Source organism: Crocodylus siamensis, chromosome 5 (assembly GCF_052110815.1).
Source record: "Crocodylus siamensis isolate JL-2025a chromosome 5, ASM5211081v1, whole genome shotgun sequence".
NCBI classification, from domain to species: Eukaryota; Metazoa; Chordata; order Crocodylia; family Crocodylidae; genus Crocodylus; species Crocodylus siamensis.
The window spans coordinates 17,767,659-17,791,725 of NC_143399.1; the positions used below are offsets into that span (position 1 = coordinate 17,767,659).

General features: G+C 42.9%; 2 protein-coding genes across 3 annotated transcripts in view; one reads left to right on the plus strand and one right to left on the minus strand.

Moving 5' to 3' along the window:
- DYNLT5 (dynein light chain Tctex-type family member 5) overlaps positions 1–24,067 on the plus strand; it is a 54,108-nt gene that overhangs the window by 24,665 nt on the left and 5,376 nt on the right. Inside the window, exon 6 of one of the 2 annotated variants that reach the window (XM_090049252.1) lies at positions 16,030–16,329. In XM_090049252.1, coding sequence (XP_089905378.1) covers positions 16,030–16,186 — 157 coding nt within the window. In that variant the 3' untranslated portion in view covers positions 16,187–16,329. Of the gene's footprint in view, positions 1–16,029; positions 16,330–24,067 lie in introns of those variants that run through there. The other variant, XM_090049255.1, reaches the window with a different exon arrangement.
- Positions 6,524–24,067, minus strand: part of DNAI4 (dynein axonemal intermediate chain 4) — a 32,921-nt gene continuing 15,377 nt past the window's right edge. The window contains exons 8-17 of the mRNA XM_090049251.1: positions 23,405–23,599; positions 21,248–21,522; positions 20,704–20,790; positions 17,578–17,729; positions 16,323–16,480; positions 15,299–15,420; positions 12,940–13,038; positions 11,847–12,073; positions 9,919–10,072; positions 6,524–7,078 (exon numbers count right to left, since the gene is read on the minus strand). Of these exons, the coding sequence (XP_089905377.1) occupies positions 7,028–7,078; positions 9,919–10,072; positions 11,847–12,073; positions 12,940–13,038; positions 15,299–15,420; positions 16,323–16,480; positions 17,578–17,729; positions 20,704–20,790; positions 21,248–21,522; positions 23,405–23,599 (1,520 nt within the window). The 3' untranslated portion in view covers positions 6,524–7,027. The remainder of the gene's footprint in view (positions 7,079–9,918; positions 10,073–11,846; positions 12,074–12,939; positions 13,039–15,298; positions 15,421–16,322; positions 16,481–17,577; positions 17,730–20,703; positions 20,791–21,247; positions 21,523–23,404; positions 23,600–24,067) is intronic.

Sequence of the window (24,067 nt, forward strand, 5' to 3'; positions counted from 1 at the left end):
TGCAGCTAGATATGTTTCCACTGTCCTAAAACTGCTGCTTAGAGATTTTCATGAAGCAGGGTACACTGAAAATATAAACCTGAGAGCAGAAGAAAGCATAAAATATTTGATAACTACTCATTATAGCAAGATTCTTTGAAAAGTAATAAAATCAAAGCACCAGGAAAGGTAAGAATAAAAGGGTAAATCTGAAATATTAGCAAAGCAAGATAGGGAAGAAGTGATGTTATTTGAAACAATATTAAACACTGTAATTCAAGAAACAGTGATAACTTAAGATCTTAAACACGTGATAGTGCTAGGTGAGGATATCTTCTGGCTTCACCTGTAGAATACCTCTGAGGATTCTGTAGCCAATTGCTTCTGCGCCGTGTGCTCAATTTACGTCCAAAATGAAGTCAGCATCTCCAGTCAGTAGACAGACCGAATTCTGACACAAACCAATGTTTTGCTGCAACCCACAAAAGTTCGAATGTAGCAATGTTACTGATAACAGTTAGGACTGTGCAAAACGGGCCCTATTTGATTTGGATTTGGCCCGAATTGGGGACAGTGATTCGATCCATTGATTTGGATCACTGTCCTTGATTTGATTTGGCCAAATCCAAATCTGAAGATTCGATGATGATTCAGTGAATCAGCAATTCAGACACAGGCACAGCTTTAAAAGTTTTTTTCCATATACCTTGAGGTGGCAGGCATGGCTTGTGATTGCTGCAGTGTTGGGGCACAGGAGTGTGTGTGTGTGTGGGGGGGCGCTCTCCAGCAGCTTGGCAGCGAACCCAGAAGTGGACTGGACTTACTTCCGGGTCTGCCGGGGGGCCTCCCCGTACCCCCCCACCCCCTGGCTCAGCGATCGGTCGCAGGGGACCCTGGGTGTCCCTCTAGACCCAGGAGGCACCAGTCACTGAGTCAGGGGGCTTCAGGGGGCCCCCCGTGTGCTTCCCAGGGGACCAGGAAGTGGAGCTTCTGGTCCACTTCCGGGTTGGCTGCCAACCGCGCTGGGGGGCCCCCCATGCTTCTGTGGGACACTATCTGCCCCAGCACCGCAGTGTTCAGAGCCCCTGCTACGTAGAGGTATGTAGAAAAAACATTTAAAGCTGTGTCTACATCCAAATCACCGAATCTGTCCAAATCAACTCGGAGGGTTCTGAATCAATTCGGAGAGATTAAAGGGTCCTCTGATTCTATTTGGATTTAGAGATTTGGCCATCGAATTGGGCCAAATCGAATCAGGGACCAAAGCTTCACACAGCACTATTGTAGTTTTTGACTGAATTAAAAACTAGCAACACATTTAGGACTAGATATTGGAAAAGTATTTTGAAACACTGCAGAGTACGGAACAGCATCAGGTATTGGATCAAGGAGTCCAATCTGGTAATTTGACAAGAATTTTAATATTGTGGGAAGGGCCTGGGGGGGCAGGGGTCTGCAGTGCTCCACTTCTGACCTTTTCTGTTGCTTATCTGCTTTGGATTCTTCCATTTTCTGCTGCATGCTAAAAAAAAAAAGTAAATGTTTGGAAATGCATACGTAAAACCAAGACACAGGATAAAATAAAAGGGTTAAATTTTTTCTAATTCATCTAAATCTTCAGTTTAATGAAGTGCATGCAGATCATAGTTCTTTACATGTTTTTGGGCCCAAACACCCTTCTTCAGGTATAGGGAGAGTCTGCTGGTATTGTGTTCTCCATAGTGAAGTAGAAGCCAATATGCAAAATGCAGGTCTGTGAAAAAGCAAAGTATTTGCTTATATCGTTAGATCAACATGGCTACAACCAACAACCCTGAAGATCATACTGAAAGTTCAAAAAAAGTAGTAGATATTTCAGAAGCAGATTCTGGTTAGAATAGTTACAAGAAAAAAGGTGTGGAAGCATTTCCAGCATTATAGTAGTAACAACACTGCTTTTCAGTTGTATTAAAATTGTTTATAGGATCACTAGTTTTGCCTACAAGCATGACATTTTACATATAAAGATAATGCAGTATTGAAGTGTGGTGTTTATGATAAGGTCCGGATATATGCCTATGTTTACTGTTGGTCCTTAATATTGCACTGTGCTAACAGCATTTTAATTAATATAATGTATAATATATATATGATATAAGTATGTATTCAATTATATAAATATGTAATTTAATTATATAATTAAGACTTCTCTATAGAATAAAGAAATATCCTTTATTCTTTATATCATCTCATATATAATTCTACAATGAATATAGAATTATATAATAATATTAAAACAGGACAGGAAGGAATATCAGGAGGTCATCTAATCTAATTCCTTGCTCAAGGAAAGACCATTCATCCCAGGCAAGTGTTTGTCTAACCTAAACTTAAAAACGTTCAATGATATAGATTGCACAACTTTCCCAGGTACTGTGCTCCAGTGCTTGACCACCCTCATAGTTTGAAAGGTCTTCTTAATATCTGATCTGAATTTCTTTTATTGCTAGGCAAGATCCTTACTTCTTGTCCTGGTCCCACTGGGCACAGAGAAGAGTTGATCTGTGATTTTGTTGCTCTCCCCTGGACTCTTTCCAATTTCCCATTTCTTTCTTGAACTATGGTCTCCAAAACTGGACATTGTGATTCCCTAGTGCTGCAAAAAGTGAAATAATTACCTCCCATTATTTAAATATAACAGTCTTATTAATACATTCCAGTAAGGATTGTTTTTTCAGCACTAATACCACACTACTGATTCATTTAGCTTTCCATAACTTCCAGTTTCTTTTCAGCAGTAGTGCAGCTTAGCCAGTCACTCCATGGTCTATATTTGTGCATTTGATTGTTCCATCTTAAGAGCAGGATTGGCACTTACTGAATTTCTTCTATTTGAGACCATTTTTCTACTTTAGCAAGGTCATTCTGAATCCCAATTCTGATAGTCCTGGCTATGCCACCCAGCTTGGTGCCATCCATCAAGGTAGTGCTCCAGTTCCATCCTCCCAGTCATTAATGAAAATATTAAAGAGTACTGGGCCTGGGTGTGACGGACCATGTCACAGAGTTTTGTGATATTTCTATTTTAAATATGTTCATTGTAATATTGTGCGTTTCGGCTTCTCTTTAAGAAGTGGAAGAAAGGAAACAGGGAAGAAAGGGTTAATGGCAGCTGTGGGATAAATACTGCCCACAGGCCAGATCCATTCCACTAAGGGAATTTAACTGACCCAGGTGTAGAGGCAGCCTGGGCCATGGCACATGGTGCTGGTTCCACTGCCCCCAGGTGCATGGCAGGTCAGGGGTGGTCCAGCAGCTGGACCCCACTTCCCAGCAGCCCCGGCAGGAGTTCCTTCTGGCTGCCACCCATAGGTGGTGGAAGTGGGGGGGGTTAACGGAGCTTAGCCCCCACTCAACGCAGGGCAGCAGTAGGGCCACAAGACAGCCTGGTTGAGGGCTTCCGGTGGGGAGGGAGTGGCGCATTCCCCTCCCCTAGCCCCAGCAACGGTGGGGAGGGAGTGGGGCTAGGGGAGGGGAAGGCGCTGCACAGATGGGGCATGGGATAGAGCCATGAGCAGATCATCCAGGGGCTGCAGGTCTTGCTGCTATGTGCACCCTGGGGGGCATGGGGGCATGTGCCTGCAGATCTGCATGGGCAGGACAGGTTGCCACTGTGGGCTGGGGCCAGGGCTGCGCTAGACTCTTCTGACTCGGGGCAGGGTGGGCACTGGGGGCTCTGTCCCCCCCGGCCTAGTGGTGCAACCGAGGCCGGCTTCACTCTGGCTCCCCCCAGGCAGCGCAGGGCTGCGAATGGGGCCGGTGCATGGGGGCAGCCAGGGCCAGTGCGGGCCTGAGGGGTGCTGGATTTGTTGGTGCGGGAGGTGCTGGTGTCAGGCAATGACTCCAGGCACAGGGAAGCAGTGGCCACACGAGCGCAGTGGTACCCAGCCCTGATCCCAATCCTGGGCCCAGCTCTGCTCTGCTCTCTCCCGAATCCTTGCCTAGTCCCAGCCCCATTCCCTTGCCCTTCTGCCCCTTCCCCCACACTTTCCTGCTGGGGGCGGGGCATGTGCGTGCATGCATGTGTGCTCAGCCTCACCCCCCACCCAAAAAAAAAAAAATTCTCTCTCTGCCTATGCTGCTACCACTAGTTTCTCCACCATCACTGGACCCAGGCCCGCTGCCTGGGCAACCCTGGCCCATCTGCCCTGCATTCACTGCTGGGGGTGCTGGATGGAGTGGGTGGGCAGGGTCTCTGTGGGCAGGGCACAGGCAGCTGGGACAGGGCCACAGGCAGGTGGGGAGCCACGTCCAGGAGTGGGATGGGTGGGCGGAGGCCAGGGCCAGGATTGCTGGATGGCGACTGTGGGGCCAGGACCCAGGGCAATCATAATCCATTCCCTGCACCACCCGACCTGCGATGGGGATCACAGCTCTGCCCCAGGGCCCAGTCTTGCGATGTCACTGCCTTGTAATCCCAGCCCTGGGCCCCACCCACTGGTCCCACTCCCAGGTGCTGCTCTCTGCCCGCCCGCAGCTCCATGCCATCCACCCAGACAAGTGTGCCCTGCCTGGGATAGCGGGGCTGGTCTCCATGGAGACCCTGCCCTCCCGCTCCGTCCCTCTGCAATGGGTGTGGGGTAGATGGGCCCAGGCCAGACAAAATCAATTGTCCCGCTCCCCGCTCCACTGTCAGGCCAGGTCAGCACCTCCCCACCTCCAGCCCACAACAGCTCTCCCAAATCCTCCAGTTAAAATAATCGTGCAGCCCTAGTTAATGGGGTCCTTGTTAAGTACTAGAGCTGCAGACCTGGGGGACAAGACAAGACAAGACAAGACAAGGATTTTTAGCATCAACAGAGACTGAATAACTTTGTTGACACATTAACAAGGTGGGATGAGAGGCGACACTCAGGAGGCTTCCAGATAAGCATGACAATTAACAGAGCAGGAAGGAAACAGCATGACGACCTGAAATCAGGAGACAGGCTGAAGAAAGAGACCAGCCAAGCTATTTTGGGGCAAACCGTAGACAGCTAAGTGGCTTGGGCTCTCAGAGCTATGCGGGCTGGAGTGGGGACAGAAGAACTGCTCAACACTGGAGGGGGGCGAGAACGTCTGTCCCAGTGGCCTTTCTCCGATAAATCCCTGTACTAAAGAAGAGCCAGCTGTTTTGCTGCTTGGAACGTCGGGCTACAACTCTCACTTACCAAGAGGTAAAGTGTCTTTCTCTCTCGAACTGACCTGGAAATTAGTTTCCCTAAGGCAAGGCAACAAAAAAACCTCATGGAGGTTCAAGGACCAAAAGATCAGGGCATCAGGGTGGGAAGGAGGCAGGGCTCCCCCCTAACCTAGTAGCCAACCCAGAGTAGGCTTCAGGGCACACTCTCAGAGAGACCAGACAAGGCCAGAGACGTTCCAAGCATGCACCCACCACCAGGACACCTGCTGGGGAACTCCACTTCATATCCCCTCCCCGTCTGACAGTGAGCCAGTGATGACCACTCTTGATTATCTAACCAGGTAAGCACCTGCCTTTTCATCTAGACCAGTGGTTCTCAACGTGTTTGCCATAGTGGGCCACACCTGCAGCTCTCAATGTGTTATATGGGCCGCACCCACACAACTTACTTCCTGTGTATCCATTTTAAAATGTTTTGTATTTGTTCTCTGACAGTAATGCAAGACAAATCAATATTCTGTAATACTTCTCATTTCTACACTGTCACACATCTTTACTTCTTTTTGTTTAACAGGATGTCACATTGGCTATGGCAGTGTGCTGATTGGGTCACATGCAGCCCACAGGTTACAGGTTGAGAACCACTGATCTAGACTACACTTCCTTAGTTTGCTCATGACAGTACTGTGGGAAATGATGTAAAAATTCTTGCTAAAGTTGAGGTATATCATCTCTAATGTTTTCCCTCCACTGATAAAACTAGTCACCTAGTTATGGAAGAAAATTGGGTTGAGATACTTATAGTCCATGTTTTTCCTTTAAAAACTTGAGTTTCTTTTTTGTCTGCATAGTAACTTTATTTAATACTCTTTCTGAGCCCTTCAGATATAACCTGAACTTTTGTTTTCAAGCCAACCATATGGATGCTTTCCATTTTCAACATTTTAACAGGCCAACATGCAAATCCTACCCCCCCTCGCCAAAACAAAACAATCCAAAACACAACACTTGCGTGGTATAGGTCAAGTCTATGTGGTAGACTGCCTGGGTCTAACAGCTGTGTTCAAGCATGCCACACTCCTCCATGTACCCTGCCCCCCAGACTGGAAATTACATAGGTGTATCTGTGCAAGGCTAAGGGCAAGCCTAATTAGGATAGGAGCAGGCTTACTGGCATTGTCACTCAGCAGTGCTATAATCAGCATGGTAGGTTTATCATGTAGATACAGCTTTTGGTGTAGCTTCATCTTTACTACCGGAAGTCATGGCGCACAGAAGTAAAAACAACCTATTTCATTAATTCATGAACATACCTAATAGTGTAAAGTTGTACTTTCTTTTATACTTTCTACTAAATTATACATATTTTTAATTTTGAAAGAAGTAAAGAAGAATTTTATTGACTACTTTAAGCATAATGAGATATCCAATGGAACTGAAGAAAAATGAAGCAGAAGCACATCTGTACAAGCTTGGAGACATTTTATTTCAAAATCTTAATTTCCAGCCTTATGAGATTATTGCCTTTACTTGACATGGGATTTCCAAAAACTGTAGGGAACTATGAATGTGATAAGGCATTCTATTTTCCTGTGCAATAGTATAGAAGAACGTACTGGAGATTTAACCTATACTTGATTGGAATATAATGATGGGGATTTTCTGAGGAAAATTCATGGTATTACAGGATATTTCAAAAAGATTTCTAACCACTGTGAATTGACAGATACATTTTAATGACAGAAAAATCATTACCCTGTATTTTAAGTAATATTATATTTAAAGATATTTTTTCCTGATGCAAAATTAAATGGGAGGCTTTGGGATCTACAGAAACACATGCCATTATTTATGGCCTTTTCCTTTACAACCACCTGAGAGGTATCCTCAGTAGCTATTAACTAAAGCAGAGCTAATAATATCATGAAAATCTTCCCCCTGTAAAAGATAAAAAATAACATATATTGCATTATAATTGTGTTTTTAATGAATGAAATGCTCTAAAAAGCCCCATTTACAAACTTATATATGTGATGTCTATTATCTACATGATGGACATCGAAATAAAGAGAAAAAATAGCTAAGTTAATACGGTATTGGCTGTGTCCTTTTAGATTTTACTGTTACCTAAAGAGCACCTTTCAGGAATAACTGAAATAGGATTTCAGGACAGGTAGGACTGTGTGGAATGCATTTGCTACATCATACTTCCAGGTCCCAAGTTATACCTTTAATAACCTTGTTTATAAAGGAGATTAATCTTCAGGATACTATATGTTGAGTAACTATGCTTAAAAATGCTACGGCCTAGTAAATGTTGACTTTTCACTTTAACATTAGTAACGTATGTATTACAGATAGTAGGTCTCTAGTGTGCTAGCACTGTACCTAAACAAACTTAAAAAGAAAATTTTGCTTACCCAACAAACTAATATGAGAGGTGACAAGTGAAGACTTGGGGCGCTTTCAAGAGGGGAAATTTCAAAGGGGCAGCGGTTCCTAAATTTTAACTGTTGTGTGAACAAGCTAAGAATGATACAAATGCAGCAAAATAAAGCCCATTCTTCCATGGTTAATGTTAAAGGGTGTGTATCCACACTCAAAGCGTAGACAAGATAATGAATATGAGAAAGCTTTATCAAAAGCTGGAATCCGAGGCACAGAGGCTCATTACACAGGAAATCTCTAGTAACCAAACAGATCTCTTGAGTCTCAGTCCTTGGCTTTTCTTTCCTTTCCAACTTACTGCAGAACTATTTATGCTTAAAATATTTAGACTTCAGAGAAATCTTATGCCTTTACAGGGATAGCTTGTAGTAAAAAGCTTAATAATTTTTTGAAAGAACAATGACAATTACTTGGCTTCTAAGCTCTTTGAGGCAAGCACTTGTTTTTTCTTCCATGTTTGTGCAGCACCTAACACGAGGGGTTTGACAGTAATACCATATTTACTCAAATCCAAGATGAGGTTCCCCCACATTCAACATGGGGGAAATGCCCCTTGTCTTGGATTCAAATACAAGACAGGAGAGCAGTGGCTGCAGCTTTGACTCCAACCCAGACCCAGCACGTACTCTGTCCTCCATGCGCTCAAAGACAGAGTTGGAGCTGCTGCTCCTTCTGCCACCTGTCCCTTGCAGCCTCTGCTCCCTGTTGCCACCCACCCTTGCTGCTGCTGCCTATCCCCCCACTGCTTACCTTCCTGTGGCAGCTCCAGCTCTGGCCCAGGGCATGGAGCACAGATTATATGCTGGCTCTGGCCCTCATCCAGCTATGTAATAGCGCCGGTGAATGGTTGTAGCTCCAACCATGGTTCCATGGCCAGGGCGGGGGCCAGAACTGCTACCACTGCAACTGCTGCTATGTGGCTGGAGAGAGACTGGAGCCAGTATGTGCTCTGTGCTCCATGCCCCAGGTCAGAGCTGGAGTTATGATAAGACTGCTGTGGCAGGTGACACGGGGGGCAGGTGCTGGGGGAAACGGGCACTACCAGGAGGGTTGGGTGGCAGGAGGGACAAATGGTAGAGGGTGAGATGCTGGGGGAAGCATAGACACCATGGTGGGGGCAGGGTTGTGATGGGTGGGTGCCAGGGGGTACAGATACCATAGGAGAGCGGGGTGGGGGGACAGGTGGCAGGGGGCAGACTACTTGCCCTGCTGCAGTGGTGGGGAGAACAATTCGAGACAAGCCTCCAATAATTAGATTCTAGACAGGGAAAATCATGTAAAATGTGTAAATTTTGTGTGTCCAGAATCTAGTTATTGGGCAGTCATCTTAAAGTCAAAGTCATCTTGGATTTGGGTAAATCCAGTAATAATCAATTAGTTTGGTTTAATCCTCCAGGTCAAATATTCTTAGGCTTCTCTTTTCCTCAAAATTATTTTTGTACACCAGAACTTCATGGGCTTTACCATGGGCACTATTCATGCTGATTTACAAATTGGGAAACTGTGGCACAGAGAAAGTGTAACTTGTCTAGAGTGGCAGAGGCAATGACAGAGCTGAATGCATTTACCACGTATGGAGCATGGAACTAGATAATGGGTTTGTCAGTTCATGTGCAGACTACACCATAATGTGAATACTGAAAGTTAGAGGAATACCCAGATGCTGGCAGAATTCTGGAAATTAGGAAAGGTAGGCAGGACTGTTTGATTTAATCAGCATATCTCTTTAGCACAGAGGAGCCTGAGGGTAATTTAGCACAGATCTGTGCTGGCTATCAATGGGTAGGTATGAAATGAGATCTACAGGTGCAACAAGTTTGTAGGAAAGAAAAGGACTGCATTATTGTGAACCTATATTCTGCCTGGCCAGGAGTGGGCAAACAGCCCCTGCACTGTCAGCTAGATGTGGAGTCATGCTTGAGATGCAATTAATCTAGCAGGGGTAGCTGAGCAGCAGTTTGTGTGATCAAATATGACTCCTGCCTCCACCCTGAATGCTGCTTCTCTAACTGAGCCTACAGAGAACCTGAAGACTATAAGCACATTCTGCAGCTTTTGGAACATGGTACAAAAGCTATACCCAACAGTTCATCTTCTAGCCACAGTTTTTCAGGCAAGTAGACTATGAAGCCTGAAGTTGACCTCATGTTCTGGTTCATGAAAATCCTTGTGTTTATGCATACATAAGACCAGGAGCCCACTCAGAAATTAACTCATGTATACATTCACGTCCTTTGTTATTTATATTTTCCTTACTCTTAATTCTTTCGGAGAAACATTTTTCTGAAGAAGGGTAGCCAAATAAGCATGTGGGTACCTGTGAGTCATACCTTGTTATAATCTGAAGCCATCAGATTTCTTAACTCATACACACTGACTTGTCCCATACTGTCCCCTATTAGAAGGCAGTCTGTGTTTTTAGCAAAAAGTAAAGTTGTGAATTTCACTCCTGGGTTGGCATAACTAATGATTAAAGGGTCCAAACTGCAAACAGAGAATGCAATTATGTTGATATCTACTAGAACTGAGATAAACAGACATTTTCCTAACATCACAGAACACAATTATAGCAGTAGTCTAAACATAAGAGAGTACTGCAGTACCTTCTACTTTTATGCTCTGGATCAGTGGTGCTCATACTGTGGGCCAGGTGAATGGCACAGGGCTCATCCATGCTTCCCCCAAGTGCTGACATTGGGCCCTCGGGTTCTGGGGCCCAACCATGGTGTATGGGGGCCAGGTGGAGGCAGTGTAGGTCCCAGGGCATGATCTCAGCTGGGTGGAAGTAGTACAGAAGCTATACTGTCTGGCTCAGCCAGGATTGGGCTCCATGGGCCCTCTGCTGCCCAGCCTCCATGCCCCAGGATTGAGCCCTGAGCTGCTCTGTGAGCCCAATCTGTGTGCCACAGACTGCAGGACTCCCCACAGATCTTTGGGCTGGATGACAGTGCCAGGGCCTGGATCTGGCCTGCAGACCAGGGGTTGAACACCCCTACTCTGGATGAACAAAACTCTAAAACTCCAAGTAATAATGATAATGAATTTTGCCAGTTCTCAACCCTTACCAGCCAACATTGGTGACACGTAGGGGGTGCATGGGCCGCCCCTGAGATTGGCCGCTGCTGAAACTGCCAGCGGTAGCCAATCGCTGCTCAGCGCCTGCCATCCCACCTCCCCGACGCAGCTGCCTGCAGGTGGTCCCTGCTCAGCCTGCCCTCACCGCCACCATGCCCCTGCTGCCAACATCGGCACCACCACGTGTGGGCAGTTGCCGTCCCCCGCAGCCTCAGGAGGCACAAGGTGTTCATAACAGCCCAGATACCCTGGTTACCTAAAATATTATCTGTTCTACTGTCTAATTTTTACTTTCTTGTAATACAAATAATTTGATTTTTAGCAAAAACTATATGGGGCCTAATTCTCCACTGCTTTACACTAGTTGTAGGCATTTACACTGGGAAGAGCAGGTCTGCAGTACTACCACAACTATATGTGAACAAAAAATTGTATTGTGACAACTTTAAACCCAATTTGCATCAGTGCAATGAACTGAAGGGGAACTAGCCTTTGCATCTGATGTCTTATCTGTAAAACTCTCAACATATTTAAGCTCAAGAATGTTTAAAAAAATCCATGAAAATGACAGCATCCATGACTTGTAGCAGAAAAGGATCTGTACAATTATCAATTCCCTAAACCATCCAGTCCCCAACCCTTTAATTAAAAGGTGCTCTGATATACACTTTATTGTAGCTAGCCAATGTGTTCGGATGCAGTGCAAAGTTATATGCAAATAAATATATGCTTTGGAATTATAATCATCAGGTATTAGTACTGATTGGATCCTTCAGGCACTATGGATGCTGACAGATGTGGATTTTTAAAAAAAAATTGCGCTTTACTAGAAGAAGCAGCGTGTTAGTTCAACCCGGCTCCACAGCATCTGTATAGTTCAGGCGATTCAGCCAGGCTTTTTCACACTTTTATCTAATAGCTGATTTAATCAGCTATTGGACAAAAACACCAAAAAAGCCCCACTAAAGCACCCAATCTATACAGATGTTGGATGAGTTGGGTCCGACTATCATGATGCCTCTTCTGGGCATGTGCTGGGCTTGGCATAGGGGTACACAGTTTTAAGTGCCATTTTGGAGGTTTTTTATGTCTGTAAACAGTCAAACATACTAAAAATATTTAATGATAATAATACTGTATTTCTATTGTATCAGAATCCTCCTCAAGAAGAATTATTACTTACGTGCTGACACTAAGGTCCCAAATTTCCACTCTACTTTCATTCACCGCTGCAAAAATAAAGGCTGATTTGGGAGACCACATAATGTCATGAACCACAGTAGTGGTGGAGCTGAAAATTAAATGTGGCTTAAGTGAATCTTGGCACCATAAAATAATACTCCAGTCTGCAGAACAGCTTAAAAACATGTCAGTGCTGAATGGATTCCATGCAATCTTGTACACAGGACCCTTCACATTGAAGAAAAGGTGGGGAAAGAAAAGGATTGCAAATTATTCCAGAACTTATACTTTCAAGCTGGGTAAAGATGTCTAATGAAGTTTGGCACTCAAATTTCACTGATTTCCTCAAGAGTTAGGTGCTTAATTGCCTTCTGTTTTTAATGATTAGTTAAAGTTTATATTCTCTACCACTTTCACATACGTGTACACACATATACCTGCATGCATAAGGTTAACAAAAACTAGAGAAGGGCTCTATATTTTTAGGAGCAAAAAGTATTTGGGTGATACTGATGATTCAGTAGTGATTTTACTTTCCCTTTGAGTCACTTCTAATTCAGTGATGTTAGAAGAAACTGCTGTTAATGCTGCAATCTGTTGGATGAGACATAAAGTAGATATGCAGACTTACTGTATTGTTAAATGTTTTATAGGTAGTATTGGAGTGATGTAGCCATGATGTTCCAGGAAAAAATATGAGACAAGGAATTGTGTAGGTGATATCTTTGTTGGATCAAATGTACAGTAATGAAATGTATTAATCCTGGTAGCACTTCAGCAAGCGTACCAGAGTTGGATATCTTGGGTCTGCCAGGGTTACCAATAATACTATACAGTTGGTCCAATAAATGGTCCATGATGAGCAATTCTTAAATAATATGTATATTGAAGAAGGTAATACCCACAGGAGTTTTGAATGCTTTATACCTTGTAGCTTGCTGTTAGCCTAAGAAAAGCAGATTTGGTTTTAATATCCATGTTTCAATATGTTATCTGATGAATATAAGATATGAAATAATTAAACTTGTTCAGTGTAATCAAATATTGTTTCTGATGTAGCTGACACAGCAACTTCTTCTGAGTAAACTACCTACCTTATGTGCTCTGTAAGTCTCTAGGAACTGCTCATTGTATGAACAAGAACATTTGTGTATGTGCCCTTCTTCAGTTCCAGCCAGATATATATTAGTATCCTGAAACAAAAATACAAATAACCTAAATTGGGATTCATCTTGTTTGACATTTCTGTTCCTTTTTCATGCCCTTGTGACAAGCTATTTAGCAGTATCTGCAGATTTTAAGTTCTGACAGACAAACCATGCCATAAGCACTTTGGTGTGGGTGGGTGTGATGTTTGTGGGGTGTGTGATTGTGTGTGGGGGAGGGTATGATTGTAGGGTTTCTGGCTATGGTGGGGTGTGCATGGGAGCCCCCGTGTGCGCATCCCCCCTGAGCCGGTCAACACCCACCCCACAACAGCCCAGAGCCTATGCATCCTGCAGTGCCTCCCGCCCCTGCCAGCAGTGTGCATCCCCAGTGCACCCCATGCCCACTCCGGACTCACCCCCACTAGAGCAGATCAGCTGGAACAGGGCACAGCTCTGACCCAGCCTGCCTCATGCCACCCACCCATGGCATTTCCTCATATAGTGCAGATGGGCCTTGCTAACACAGCAGGGGAAGCACCGTGACCACGTAGGCGGGCTCCCCAGGGCAGGTGGTTGTGCCTAATATGCCCTCCATATGAGCAGATTTTTTGGTATTGGGTGGTGGAACTGGAGCTTGCTCCATCCACTCCATGCATCGGCCTGGTATACCAGTGCTTCCGGGAACAGTGCAAAAAAACAAAAAACAAAAAAGGTGGCTCCACAGGTGGACTACCTGCTACCTGTCTAGGTAATACAGGCAGCGGCGGTAGCTCCTGTATGCTGCTGTCCTCCTCTCCTCCCATGGTACTGGCAGGGACCCGCACTGCACAGCCCCAACCTCACACTCTGCACCTGCTCCAGGTTCACTCACCCAGGCTCAGCAGCAGCAGCGCAGGACAAAAGCTATTGCTCAGCATGGGGGGAAAGCAGCCCATCCCCCTCCTGCTGCTAGCTGTTCCTGCTGCAACTGCCCAGAGCCTATGCAAGGCTGCTCTGTGTCTGCTCTGTGCTGCCACCACTACCCCACAGGGCAGTCTGAAGGCAGCGGTGACAGCAGCAGAGACCCAGGGCAGCCCTGCATGGACTCTGGGTGGCTGCAGCAGGGAGCTGCTGGCAGCAGGAGGGGCTGTTTTTACTCTGCACTGAGAAACGGCTTTGGTCCCTTGCTGCCGCTGCTGAGCCTGGGAGGGCGAGCCTGGAGCAGACGCAGAGTGCATGGGGTCAGGACTCTGCAGCGTGGTGGGGAAAGTGGTCCCTCCCGTTGCCAGTAGTTACCTGCTGCAGCTGCCTGGAGCCTGTACAGGGCTGTCCTGCATCTACATCAAAGTTACCACTGCCTCCAGGCTGCCCCATGGAGCAGCGGTGACAGCACTGAGCAGAAGCAAGGCAACCCCATGTAGGCTCCAGGCAGCTGCAGCAGGGAAGGGCCACTTTCCCACCCACGCTGAGCAACAGTTTCTGCCTGGTGCCACTGCTGCTGAGCCTGGATGGGTGAGCCCAGAGCAGGGGCAGGGCATGCAAGGTTGAGGCTGTGCAGCATAGGTCCGGGGCTGGTGGTGGCGGCAGCTGAAAGGAGCTGCCTGCCACCTGGGCTGCCTAGAAATGCAGTCCAGCTTCAGAGCGGCCTCAGCCCTGCTGTGTGCCCAAGGGCAACAGGATGTACCAAGGCTGGACTGTGCCTGGGCCAGGGGACCAAGGGACCTGCCACAGGCCAAACAAACACCCGCTGTGGGCCGGATTCATCCTGCAGGATATATTTTGCCCACCCCTGCTCTAGCTAAATGAGTAAAGGCAAAACACATTGATCTGCTGAAGCCATGCATCTTCCACTCTGAAACGTTCATTCATTTACAGGTAGACATTCCTCCAGTTTGGGGAGTTGACTAACTTAGGTCTTTGGTATCCAGGAACTGTAAAAGTGGCATGCAGCTGAGTTCTTGTGTTGGGCTTAACTCAAAGGAAACCAGGAATCAGGCTCCCTAATTTATATGGATTGTTATTAGGAGTAAATACGTTAAGAATTAACACAAACAAATCAAAGGCACAGTTATTTGGCTAGGCTGAACTAAGAAACAGTCTATTTATGAATAAATATATTAAGCCTGTAAAAGTGATACCTTCTCTCTTTCATATGTCAGGAAAACAGATAATCACAACATATGATGGCTGTTAAAATACATACGTCAAAGTGTTATCTTGTGTAAGCTTGTATAGGCCTGATCATCTTATATCAGTTGAAGGTCTGGCCCATAATGTTTAGTTCTGTTAGATAAAACTTTAGCCATGATGCAATTCCTGAACCTACCTTTGGATGAAAGTCAAAGCACATTCCTGGAGCCTGTCGAGATATCAAAGCTTCACTTTTCTTTTCTTTTTCACCTGTTATTTTTTTTCTTTCACTTCCTATTCGCTTTAGTTTCAGTAGATCTGTTCAAATGTACAGTAAATGAAATTGTTTTTCATGAAAAGGATACAAGTATATTATCATGTTCTGAATAAGTCACAAGTAGTTAGAATGTTTAATAACTGAAAAGTTTTACCCAGGGCTTTTTTACATGGAGAAATTTGCAATATAAAGTACATAGGCAATTGTTACCATATTTTCTCATATAATCTCCCCTTCTCCCCCCCCAAATAAAAAAAATTGCCAAAACAAAACATGCACCCTGCTTTGCAAGACAGCATGTAGAAAAAAAGTGTTTCTGAGGGTCACAGCCAACTGTGTGACATGAAGTAAGTGCTCCTGGAAAAGCAGTTTCCAGGAAGTGTGGCATCCCAGGAGATAGCCTGGGTAAGGCAACAGCAGGCAGCAGGAACTTTCTGGTAAAGCAGCAAGTTCCTGATGCTTCACTCAAATCATCTCCTGGGATGCCACATTTCCTGGACACTTTCTTTCCCCAGAAGGACTTACTCTGGTAAGGACTTAAAAGGTTAGGCCCCAGACTCCTGCAAGGTCAGTAGCAAGACTGCTAGTTCTTTATTATAAGTATTTCTTTGTATAATTCCTGCAAATAAAATGTTGTTTTTGCATCACAGGCCTCATCAGGATACTACCAGCTACTCGCTTCCTGCTTCAGGCACAAGCTACAGGTGCTTAGCTGTGAGAGGATTAACCCAGCCTAACGCAAGTAGCAGCCCTGTTGGTAGCTACATGGCATGCACAGTGTCCCCAGGCGTGCTTCTTTTCCAGTGAAGGAAACAACTTTCCCACATAAGACATATTCCTCAAGTTGGTGAGGAGGTGATTTTGGGGGGGAAAAATGCATGTTGCATATGAGAAAACACACTATTTTCCCAAATAAAAAGTCCCCCCCAAAAAGAGCACTTACCAGTGCAGCCTAGTCCTTTCCGTATAAGCCACTTGGTTATTCTTCCATCTGCACAGATGGAGATTAATACCTCTCCTTTGTCATCTCCAGTTGTACCCCTATCCTGTTCTATCCACTTGAGCTGCCATACAGGACCTATATGTTTATTTAAAGATTCACTGAAACAGAGGAATGCACACAGTAAACTTAACAGTAACAAAAATAAGAAGCCTTTGGAAAGGCTCTTACTATAGTGACATCAATGTCTGCAACATTTAAGAACACATATTTGGAACATTCAGTTGTTTGTCAGATGCTTATTTTAATGTTCATAAATGGTTCATATTAATGAGAAAAAAGACATGGTTCTATTGTTTTGAAAAGTTGTTTCTATTCAGGAATGTGTTTTCATGAATTCTTCAGGAATTGAAGAATGATATTTAAAGACTGATGTACCTTCCTTTAGACGCCTCTATCGTTGTGTTGGTGCTGTGTTCTTTGAAAACCATCTACTTTCGTTGAAATAAGTGGGAGATGTGTTAGGGGCTAGATCTTGTAAGGTCCTGAACATATTTTGAAACAAGCTGAGTAATATCTACTTCTACTGACTTCAGTCGGCACCTTCCAGGATTATGCCCCAAATTATGCAGTTGAATTCAGATCAGATATTTCCCTAACCATCTCTACTCTCTCACTGTCCTTACAGTTCCTATTAACCTAGATCAGGGCACCTGTACATGTCTTATTTCCTCCCATCACAGAGCCACATTATTGTTTAAAAAGCCAAGGTATTATACCCTGACCCCTTCAGGTCAGGGACTGGCTTTGTACAGAAACTAGTAAATTGGGGCGCACATTCTGACAGCAGCCTTTGGATGTTACTTTAATATAAACACTTAATATTAATAATCCTTCAGAGTAATTAATGGCAGCATGCATGGAACTGGGTGCATATTGCCAAAAGGGTAAATATGTAAAGGATGGCCCAACCTAGTCTTTTCTGACTATTTACGTGCGTCAAAAAGCATCCCACAATCTTCACACCCATAGAATCTGTTCAAGAAATACTCCAGGACTGCGACTATTTAGATGTTACAAGTCATTCTGGAGATACAAAGCTGACTGGAGTGAAATTGTCCAGCATTTCTGAGTATTCATTGAATCTGTTTATTCAAGTGTTCTACTATTCACTCACCAAATGGACAGAAGAGGAATGTCTACAACTAAGAAAACAAGACAGGAAACGAGGTCCAAGATGGGGTGTCTGCAGTCTTACCTACTATCCATAACTGCAGTGGGATTCCGACTCTGTACATTAAATATTGCAACTGTACCATTGTACATTCCAACTGCTAAAAGGTTTGGGTTTGCTACGGAGAAATCCAAAGCAGTAACACCATGATCACAGTGATAAATACGCTCTGGCCACTGCACAGAAGGAAAAAATAGCACATGTTAATTTAATGTCTTCACTGAAGTGCCAGACGACCTACAATTTCAAAAGTTTGGAAAATCATGGAACATTAAAATTGAAAATAAAGCTATGCACAAATTTTACTTTTATTATAAACTATAAGTTAGTTTGAGCCTAAATTGCATTACATCTATGAACTCGTGTTCTGGGGAAACCGGATGTTTGAATAAAGTAGGTTCCCAGTCCCCTCTATATGTAATTATTGGTTTTACACAACCAAAACTTTCCTCCAATTCTGCCCTTCACAATTTAAAATTATTTAAACCTCTCTGCTTTTAAGTTATGTTCTTTTCTAATTAACAGAAAGTTAGTTGGAAGTAAACTGCAATCTAAAGTAATTTAGTCAATGAATTACTAGGTTCATGCAATTTACTCAGCATGGTTTATAGATAAAGAAGTGTAGATTATGTGGGACGGAATTATAGCCTTGGAGTAAGATGGACACAACTCTACCAAAGTTTACTGCATTTAGTCCTTGTTATAAGAAATAAAGTGGGTATTTGTCTGAACATAACTGTATTTCAATGCACCTTGATTTTCAAGGTTAAGCATTCAAATACTGTAACAGTGAGATCATATGATTGTTGGTGATCTATTGAATTTGTTTATTTCATGCTACCATAAATAGAACAACTGAAGTGTTAGAGGAAAGAAGAACCCCAAATTATAGGATTGATTCTGGACTCTAATTTAGAGTTTTAGCCTGAATACAGTATGTAAGCACACCACTATTATTTGATTGTGACTATTCAGCACATTTTACTGCGTATTTAAACATGTGACTTAAAATATATGTCACGCGTTAGAATGTGTGACTTTTATGTAAGCCCCCTTCACTTCATTTGTTTGTATAAATAAAAGCTAAGGGGGAGTTCTGGGTTCTGGACCCTGCTGCAAGGCCTGTTTCTGGATTTTTCATGAAGGGGGCCTTTGACAACCAACAGAAACAATTCTTTTAACGGGCTAGACTCCTGCCATTCAGGTGAGTGCCATAACCAGTGCTAGGCTGCAAAATCACATTCTCTCTGCAAGTGAGAACTGTAATCTAAAATTAGTTTTTGAAACTGGGTGCCACTCAATTTACAAAAGTTATGGAGGTGCCTTGAATCCAGTGAGGAGTGCCTCGAGTCCAAATAGGTTGAGAATCGCTGGCTTAAATCATACAAGTTACTGTAATAAAAATGAATGTCCTCACTTTGGCCAGCATTAAATATTCAAAACTATATTTTAAAAACCAGAATTTGAAGCTATTGCTTTTTATTTTTGATTTTGGAACATTTTATTTTGTGAAAAATTGATAATGTTTACAATTTGAATGGAAATCGTTCTGTTATAAAAGAACCCCCTTACTCTTCATGGTAAATGAAGAGTTTACTAAATGTTTAAACTTTATTACTTTACTAAATGTTTAAAACTTTACTAAATGTTTTTAGTTCAAAACATTTATTTTGGCAATGTTCACTTTTCAAATAGAAATTTTAAGAAAACCTGTTATCTATTAAATGTGTTGTTTTTTAAAAATATTATGAAAAAGTCACTTTTTGGGAATTGAATTTAAAATACTTTCTTTTTTTAATACAGGCCAAAGTATAACCTAATTACAGAAAAGGAAGTGCACTAGGGAGGGGAAACACAAAAATTTAAATACAAATATCTTCAGTAATTAACAAATGTGGGAGAAAAATATGAAAGATAAAGAAATTAGTTTTTACATTTGACATGTTTAAGTGTTTTCCATAGTAGAAAAAGCTTAATAAAGGGATCTACACACCTGGAACTACCTGACGTAATAATCTTATCTAGGGGGCCCTGGGGATTGGAAATGGGGTATGGAGATTTGCACTGACAGGTTGCCCAGCTTTAGCTGGTATTAACTGACAGTTTTCATCATCTGTTAGCTATTTGGTGGTCTATGGAAATGAGTTCAGTTCCCCATGGACAGCTATCTATATTACAAAACCAGGACAATTAGCACTTCTGTTGGCAGCATCACTAGAAAAGATGAATGTGCACAAAGTTACTTCTACATGCACCTCATCCAGATCAAATATAATGCACATTGCCAGGTACTGTGGGGCAGCGTGGAGTAGTAATTCTTTTTTGTGTCTGCCCTGAGAGGTAGAGAACCTTAGCTTCCAAGGTTTTTATTATCCTGTCATCAGAATTATAGTAGTTACCAAATTTACTCAAGTCTAAGACAAGGTTTTTTCCCCTCAGTCAGCATGGGAGAAAAAAGCCCCTCATCTTAGATTCATGTACTGAAAGTGGGAGGGAGGCCAGTGGGGGGACAGGCTGTGGCTCTGACTCTGGCCCTGTGCCTGGGTCAGGGCCAGAGTCAGACCCACAGTAGCTTCCCTACCTACCTCCACACTGGCGGTCAGACACAGCTCTGTTCCAGCTCAGGCTGGATTCCCTCCTGGGCACAGAGTACAGGGAAATGTTGTCTCCAGCCCAGTCAATCAGCAGTGCTGCTGCTGCATGGCCCAGCAAGGGCTGTGCTTCCAAGTGCCATACTCTGCGACCTGGCAGGGAACAAAGCCCAAGTAGCATACTCTTACAGTAAGGTAGAGACTGTGGGGAGCAGGGGGAAAGGGGCAGAGATTTCAGAACTGCAGAGACTCCCTATGCCTGAAGGAGGGTGCTTGTGCCCCAAAACTTGCAAAGAATTTTTTTTCCAATTACTCGGTCTAATAAAAGATATCACATCTACCCAAAGAAGCTTGCCTGCCTGTCCTTAAACTAACACGGCTATAACAAAAACCCCTTCTCCAGAAGGAACATACTCTAAGCCAACAAACAATTGACTGCACCAGGCAAACAGGAATAGGAAATTAAATAATCTTATACTAATTAAGACAAATACTATCACAGCAAATGTATACAAAAGTAACAACAACTGTATTGAGCTACTTTTTAGCTCTGTGTTACCATAGGGTTCTTCAGTGACCAACAGCAAGCCAAGCCTTTCTTCTGTTCTTTAAAACCAAATTGTCCATAACCAACAGCCAAAAGATCCTAAAAACCAAAAGCACAGATTGGTAAATATACTTCAACTTATGTAAAAATTTTGGCCCAGATTTTTAAATATCTTCCAGCCTACAGTTAATTGTGAATACAAAGCTTATGCCTTAGGATGGGTTTACACTGTATACAATCTAGTGCTGCGCTGATATACTTGACTTAACCCTGAATGAGTTAGCTTGAGTATTGAAAGCTGCATAAACAGGTTAGCATGGGACTCTGGGCAAGTTAACCCAGCTGAGAAACAGAGTATATTAGCATTGGCAGAGCACTGTGCTAATGCAGTTATACTATGTCTAGTACCTAAGCTCACTTAGGTATCTTCTGATACACATCCATCCTACATTCACATCCTACTCCAGCATAGTATATGAAATGCGGGACTTGTAATTTTATCTTGACGATTATGTATCCATTACCCCCCAAAGTTTAGAAGAATATGTTAACTTACTGGATTTAGTTTGTTCCAAGCCATGCTGCTTACATTGTGCCCACTAGTCAGGTCACATGTATAAGACCACAGTCGTTCCAAACTGGGAGGTAAGACTTCTTCTGGGGCTTCACTTGGATCCATAAAAAATGATGCACTACTTAAAGTGGGAAGATCAGAAGAAAGTATTTCCTTCTCTGCTTCCTCCTCTTCTGCGTTCTCTTCTGCCACTGCCGGTGTTTCGACTACTTGTACTTCACTTGTACTTTCACCAACATGTGATGCAAGAGCTGGTTCTAAAATAAATTAATCCAGAAGAACCTCCATCATATTTACTTCATAGATCTGCAGTCCTGCTCAGTCTCACTAGAAACCTAGGACACAAACAGAAGTGACAATTTTTACCTGATCTGGCCACAGAAAGCAGTCTATAGCTTTGACCAAACACAAGTGCATGGCTGTAGACTGCTTAAAATGGCTGATCAGGTGAAAATCTGAAACCTCAATGCATGAGGGTTCAGGTGAAGACTTTTCAAAACAGAACATCTTCTGTAACTTGCGTCTGCCTGCTTGCCACCCTCTGAGCTGTTTTCAGAATGGAAGTGGGGAAAGGGAGTCTGATTTTTTTTCAGCCCTGCTGGAGAGTGGGGTGGGGTGGGTATGCTGGAGCTCCCCCCCCCACCAACAAGGTGGGGGCACTCCAATGCACTCACCCCACCCTCCAGTGCCAACTGAGGAACCCCTAAAATGAACTCCCTCTGCTCCCTTTTCCCCCTCCCATTCTGAAAACAGGAACAGGCTGGGAGGGAGAAGGGGCCATTGCTAGGCAAAACCAGCTGCAGGCTCGCAGCCAGTAGCTAGATTCCCTTACCCCCTGAAACCAACAGTGAACTTCTATTTGGTCCCAAAGCTTGTTGTAACTCAGAACGCTTCCTGCAAAGTGTTCCTATAAAAGTGCATATCTACCCTGCCTTCTAAGAACCTGATAGATAGCTATGGAATAGCTTTTCCCCAAGGAAACAAAGTTTCCTTCCAACTTCCAATTTTATGAAATTTTAAGAAATTCTTCAGTTTTGATGCCAAACTTTAGGAATCCATGTTAGAAAATTGCTAGGTGATTCTGATATAATTAAAATGAAACTGCATCTATCAAAAATAAGTTTTACTTAATTGGTTATGGAGTCTTTTGTTTCTCAACAGTTCACAACTTCTGTCAGCTGGCAAAGGCTATCTAGTTATTCCTATCAACTTACATGCATACAGTCTAGATTTTCAGTAGGGATTGGAGATCTAGCTCCTGTTTGAGCTTTAGAAATCTTCCCTTAAACTATTTCCCTCCTTTTGAAGTATCAAACAAAAGCAAATACAATGCAGGGACTGTGTACCATAGAGGTTGCAAGACTGGACTTTTGTGACTTGGATATAAATGAGTTAAAAGTTAAGACTGAAAGTTCTATTGATACTATCTTTAAAAGGTATGTATGTGTCTGAATAATTAATGTGTTGCTTGTGGAGAATATTGGGTTGACCTCATCTAAGAAGATCTATCTATGCAATGAACAGCTACAATAAAGGTGGCTCCCTTACACCATAAATATTTTTCTTCCCTCTTTTAATTAGACCTCCCTTACTGGACATGGGGGTAGTTCAGTCTCCTAGCCCACTTAGCCCTTGGCTTTTCTGTTAAGATTCTGCACAATGATTCCAAATAGTGTAACTTGTCATCTGCAAGTGAACTGACCTCTTCATTCACATTGTAAAGCCATTAAAAGATTAAAACTTTTTTACTCATAATCTGGGCTGAATTTTAAGGTTGAAAGGCCCTGTATTCAGGTGCAGAAATGTAAAACCAAAACAGCATATTTAAATAGAATCTATAACTTGAGTTTCAGGAACAAAGTATATTAAGAAACTTGTAAATAAGTCTTCATTTGCTGCTGTTAATGAAGGAGAAAAGGCAAGTCAAGAATCACTTGTTCAGCCCTATCATACAGCTCTGCAGGGTATTAGATAAATAGAGCTAGAACTGAACAATCCAAATTGCAAACCTTTCCCGCCCTTTTTTCGAAAATAACTTGTTTTTCTGTACATAGTTTGGATTTAGGAAACATTTACTTGATGTTTTTGATAATGTGCATAGATTTATTTTAACAATGCCTTATCCAATGAGAAAAATACCTATAAGAACAGGAAGTTGCCGGTATGCAGCAAGTTTGGCCTGAAAAACATTCTCCATTAGAATCCTTTCCATAACAAATAAATCCTGCTGAAATTTCTCTGATTTTAATATAGCTTCTGAATGGTCTTCCTCCTCCTCTTGAATTTTGGCAAGAATAACACTTTCCAAATCGATTATAGAAGAGTGTGTACTTTCTGGAAACAGATAATATTGCAAAAGGTAGATGTATTAAATCAATTCACTACATCTTGCAGGGAAAAACTGGGGAGAGGTATGATAAACAAAGCTTATTAGGAGCAACAAGTATCTCTAACTTCAACTTTTTTTCTTTAGTTCTCTTTTTTAATATTTATAAGACAAACTGCTTATGCTACCATCTCCTGAAACTGAATTTTGTTCTAGGTTATATGTACAACCCAGTCATATGCATACACATAAAATACAGACTTTAGCCCTTTATTTAGATATAAAAGTTGAAGAGATCATTCAAAATAATTGAGACCCCCAAATTAAGTTCTTTTTTAAAAGACAAAGTAAACTTTAATAAGATTTTCCCATATACACATTTTAAAAGGAGAGATTTTTTTTGTTTAGATTTAACCATTCTCATACAATATTTATAACTCAAATACTACAAAATTGGACTTATATTTGAGACCCAG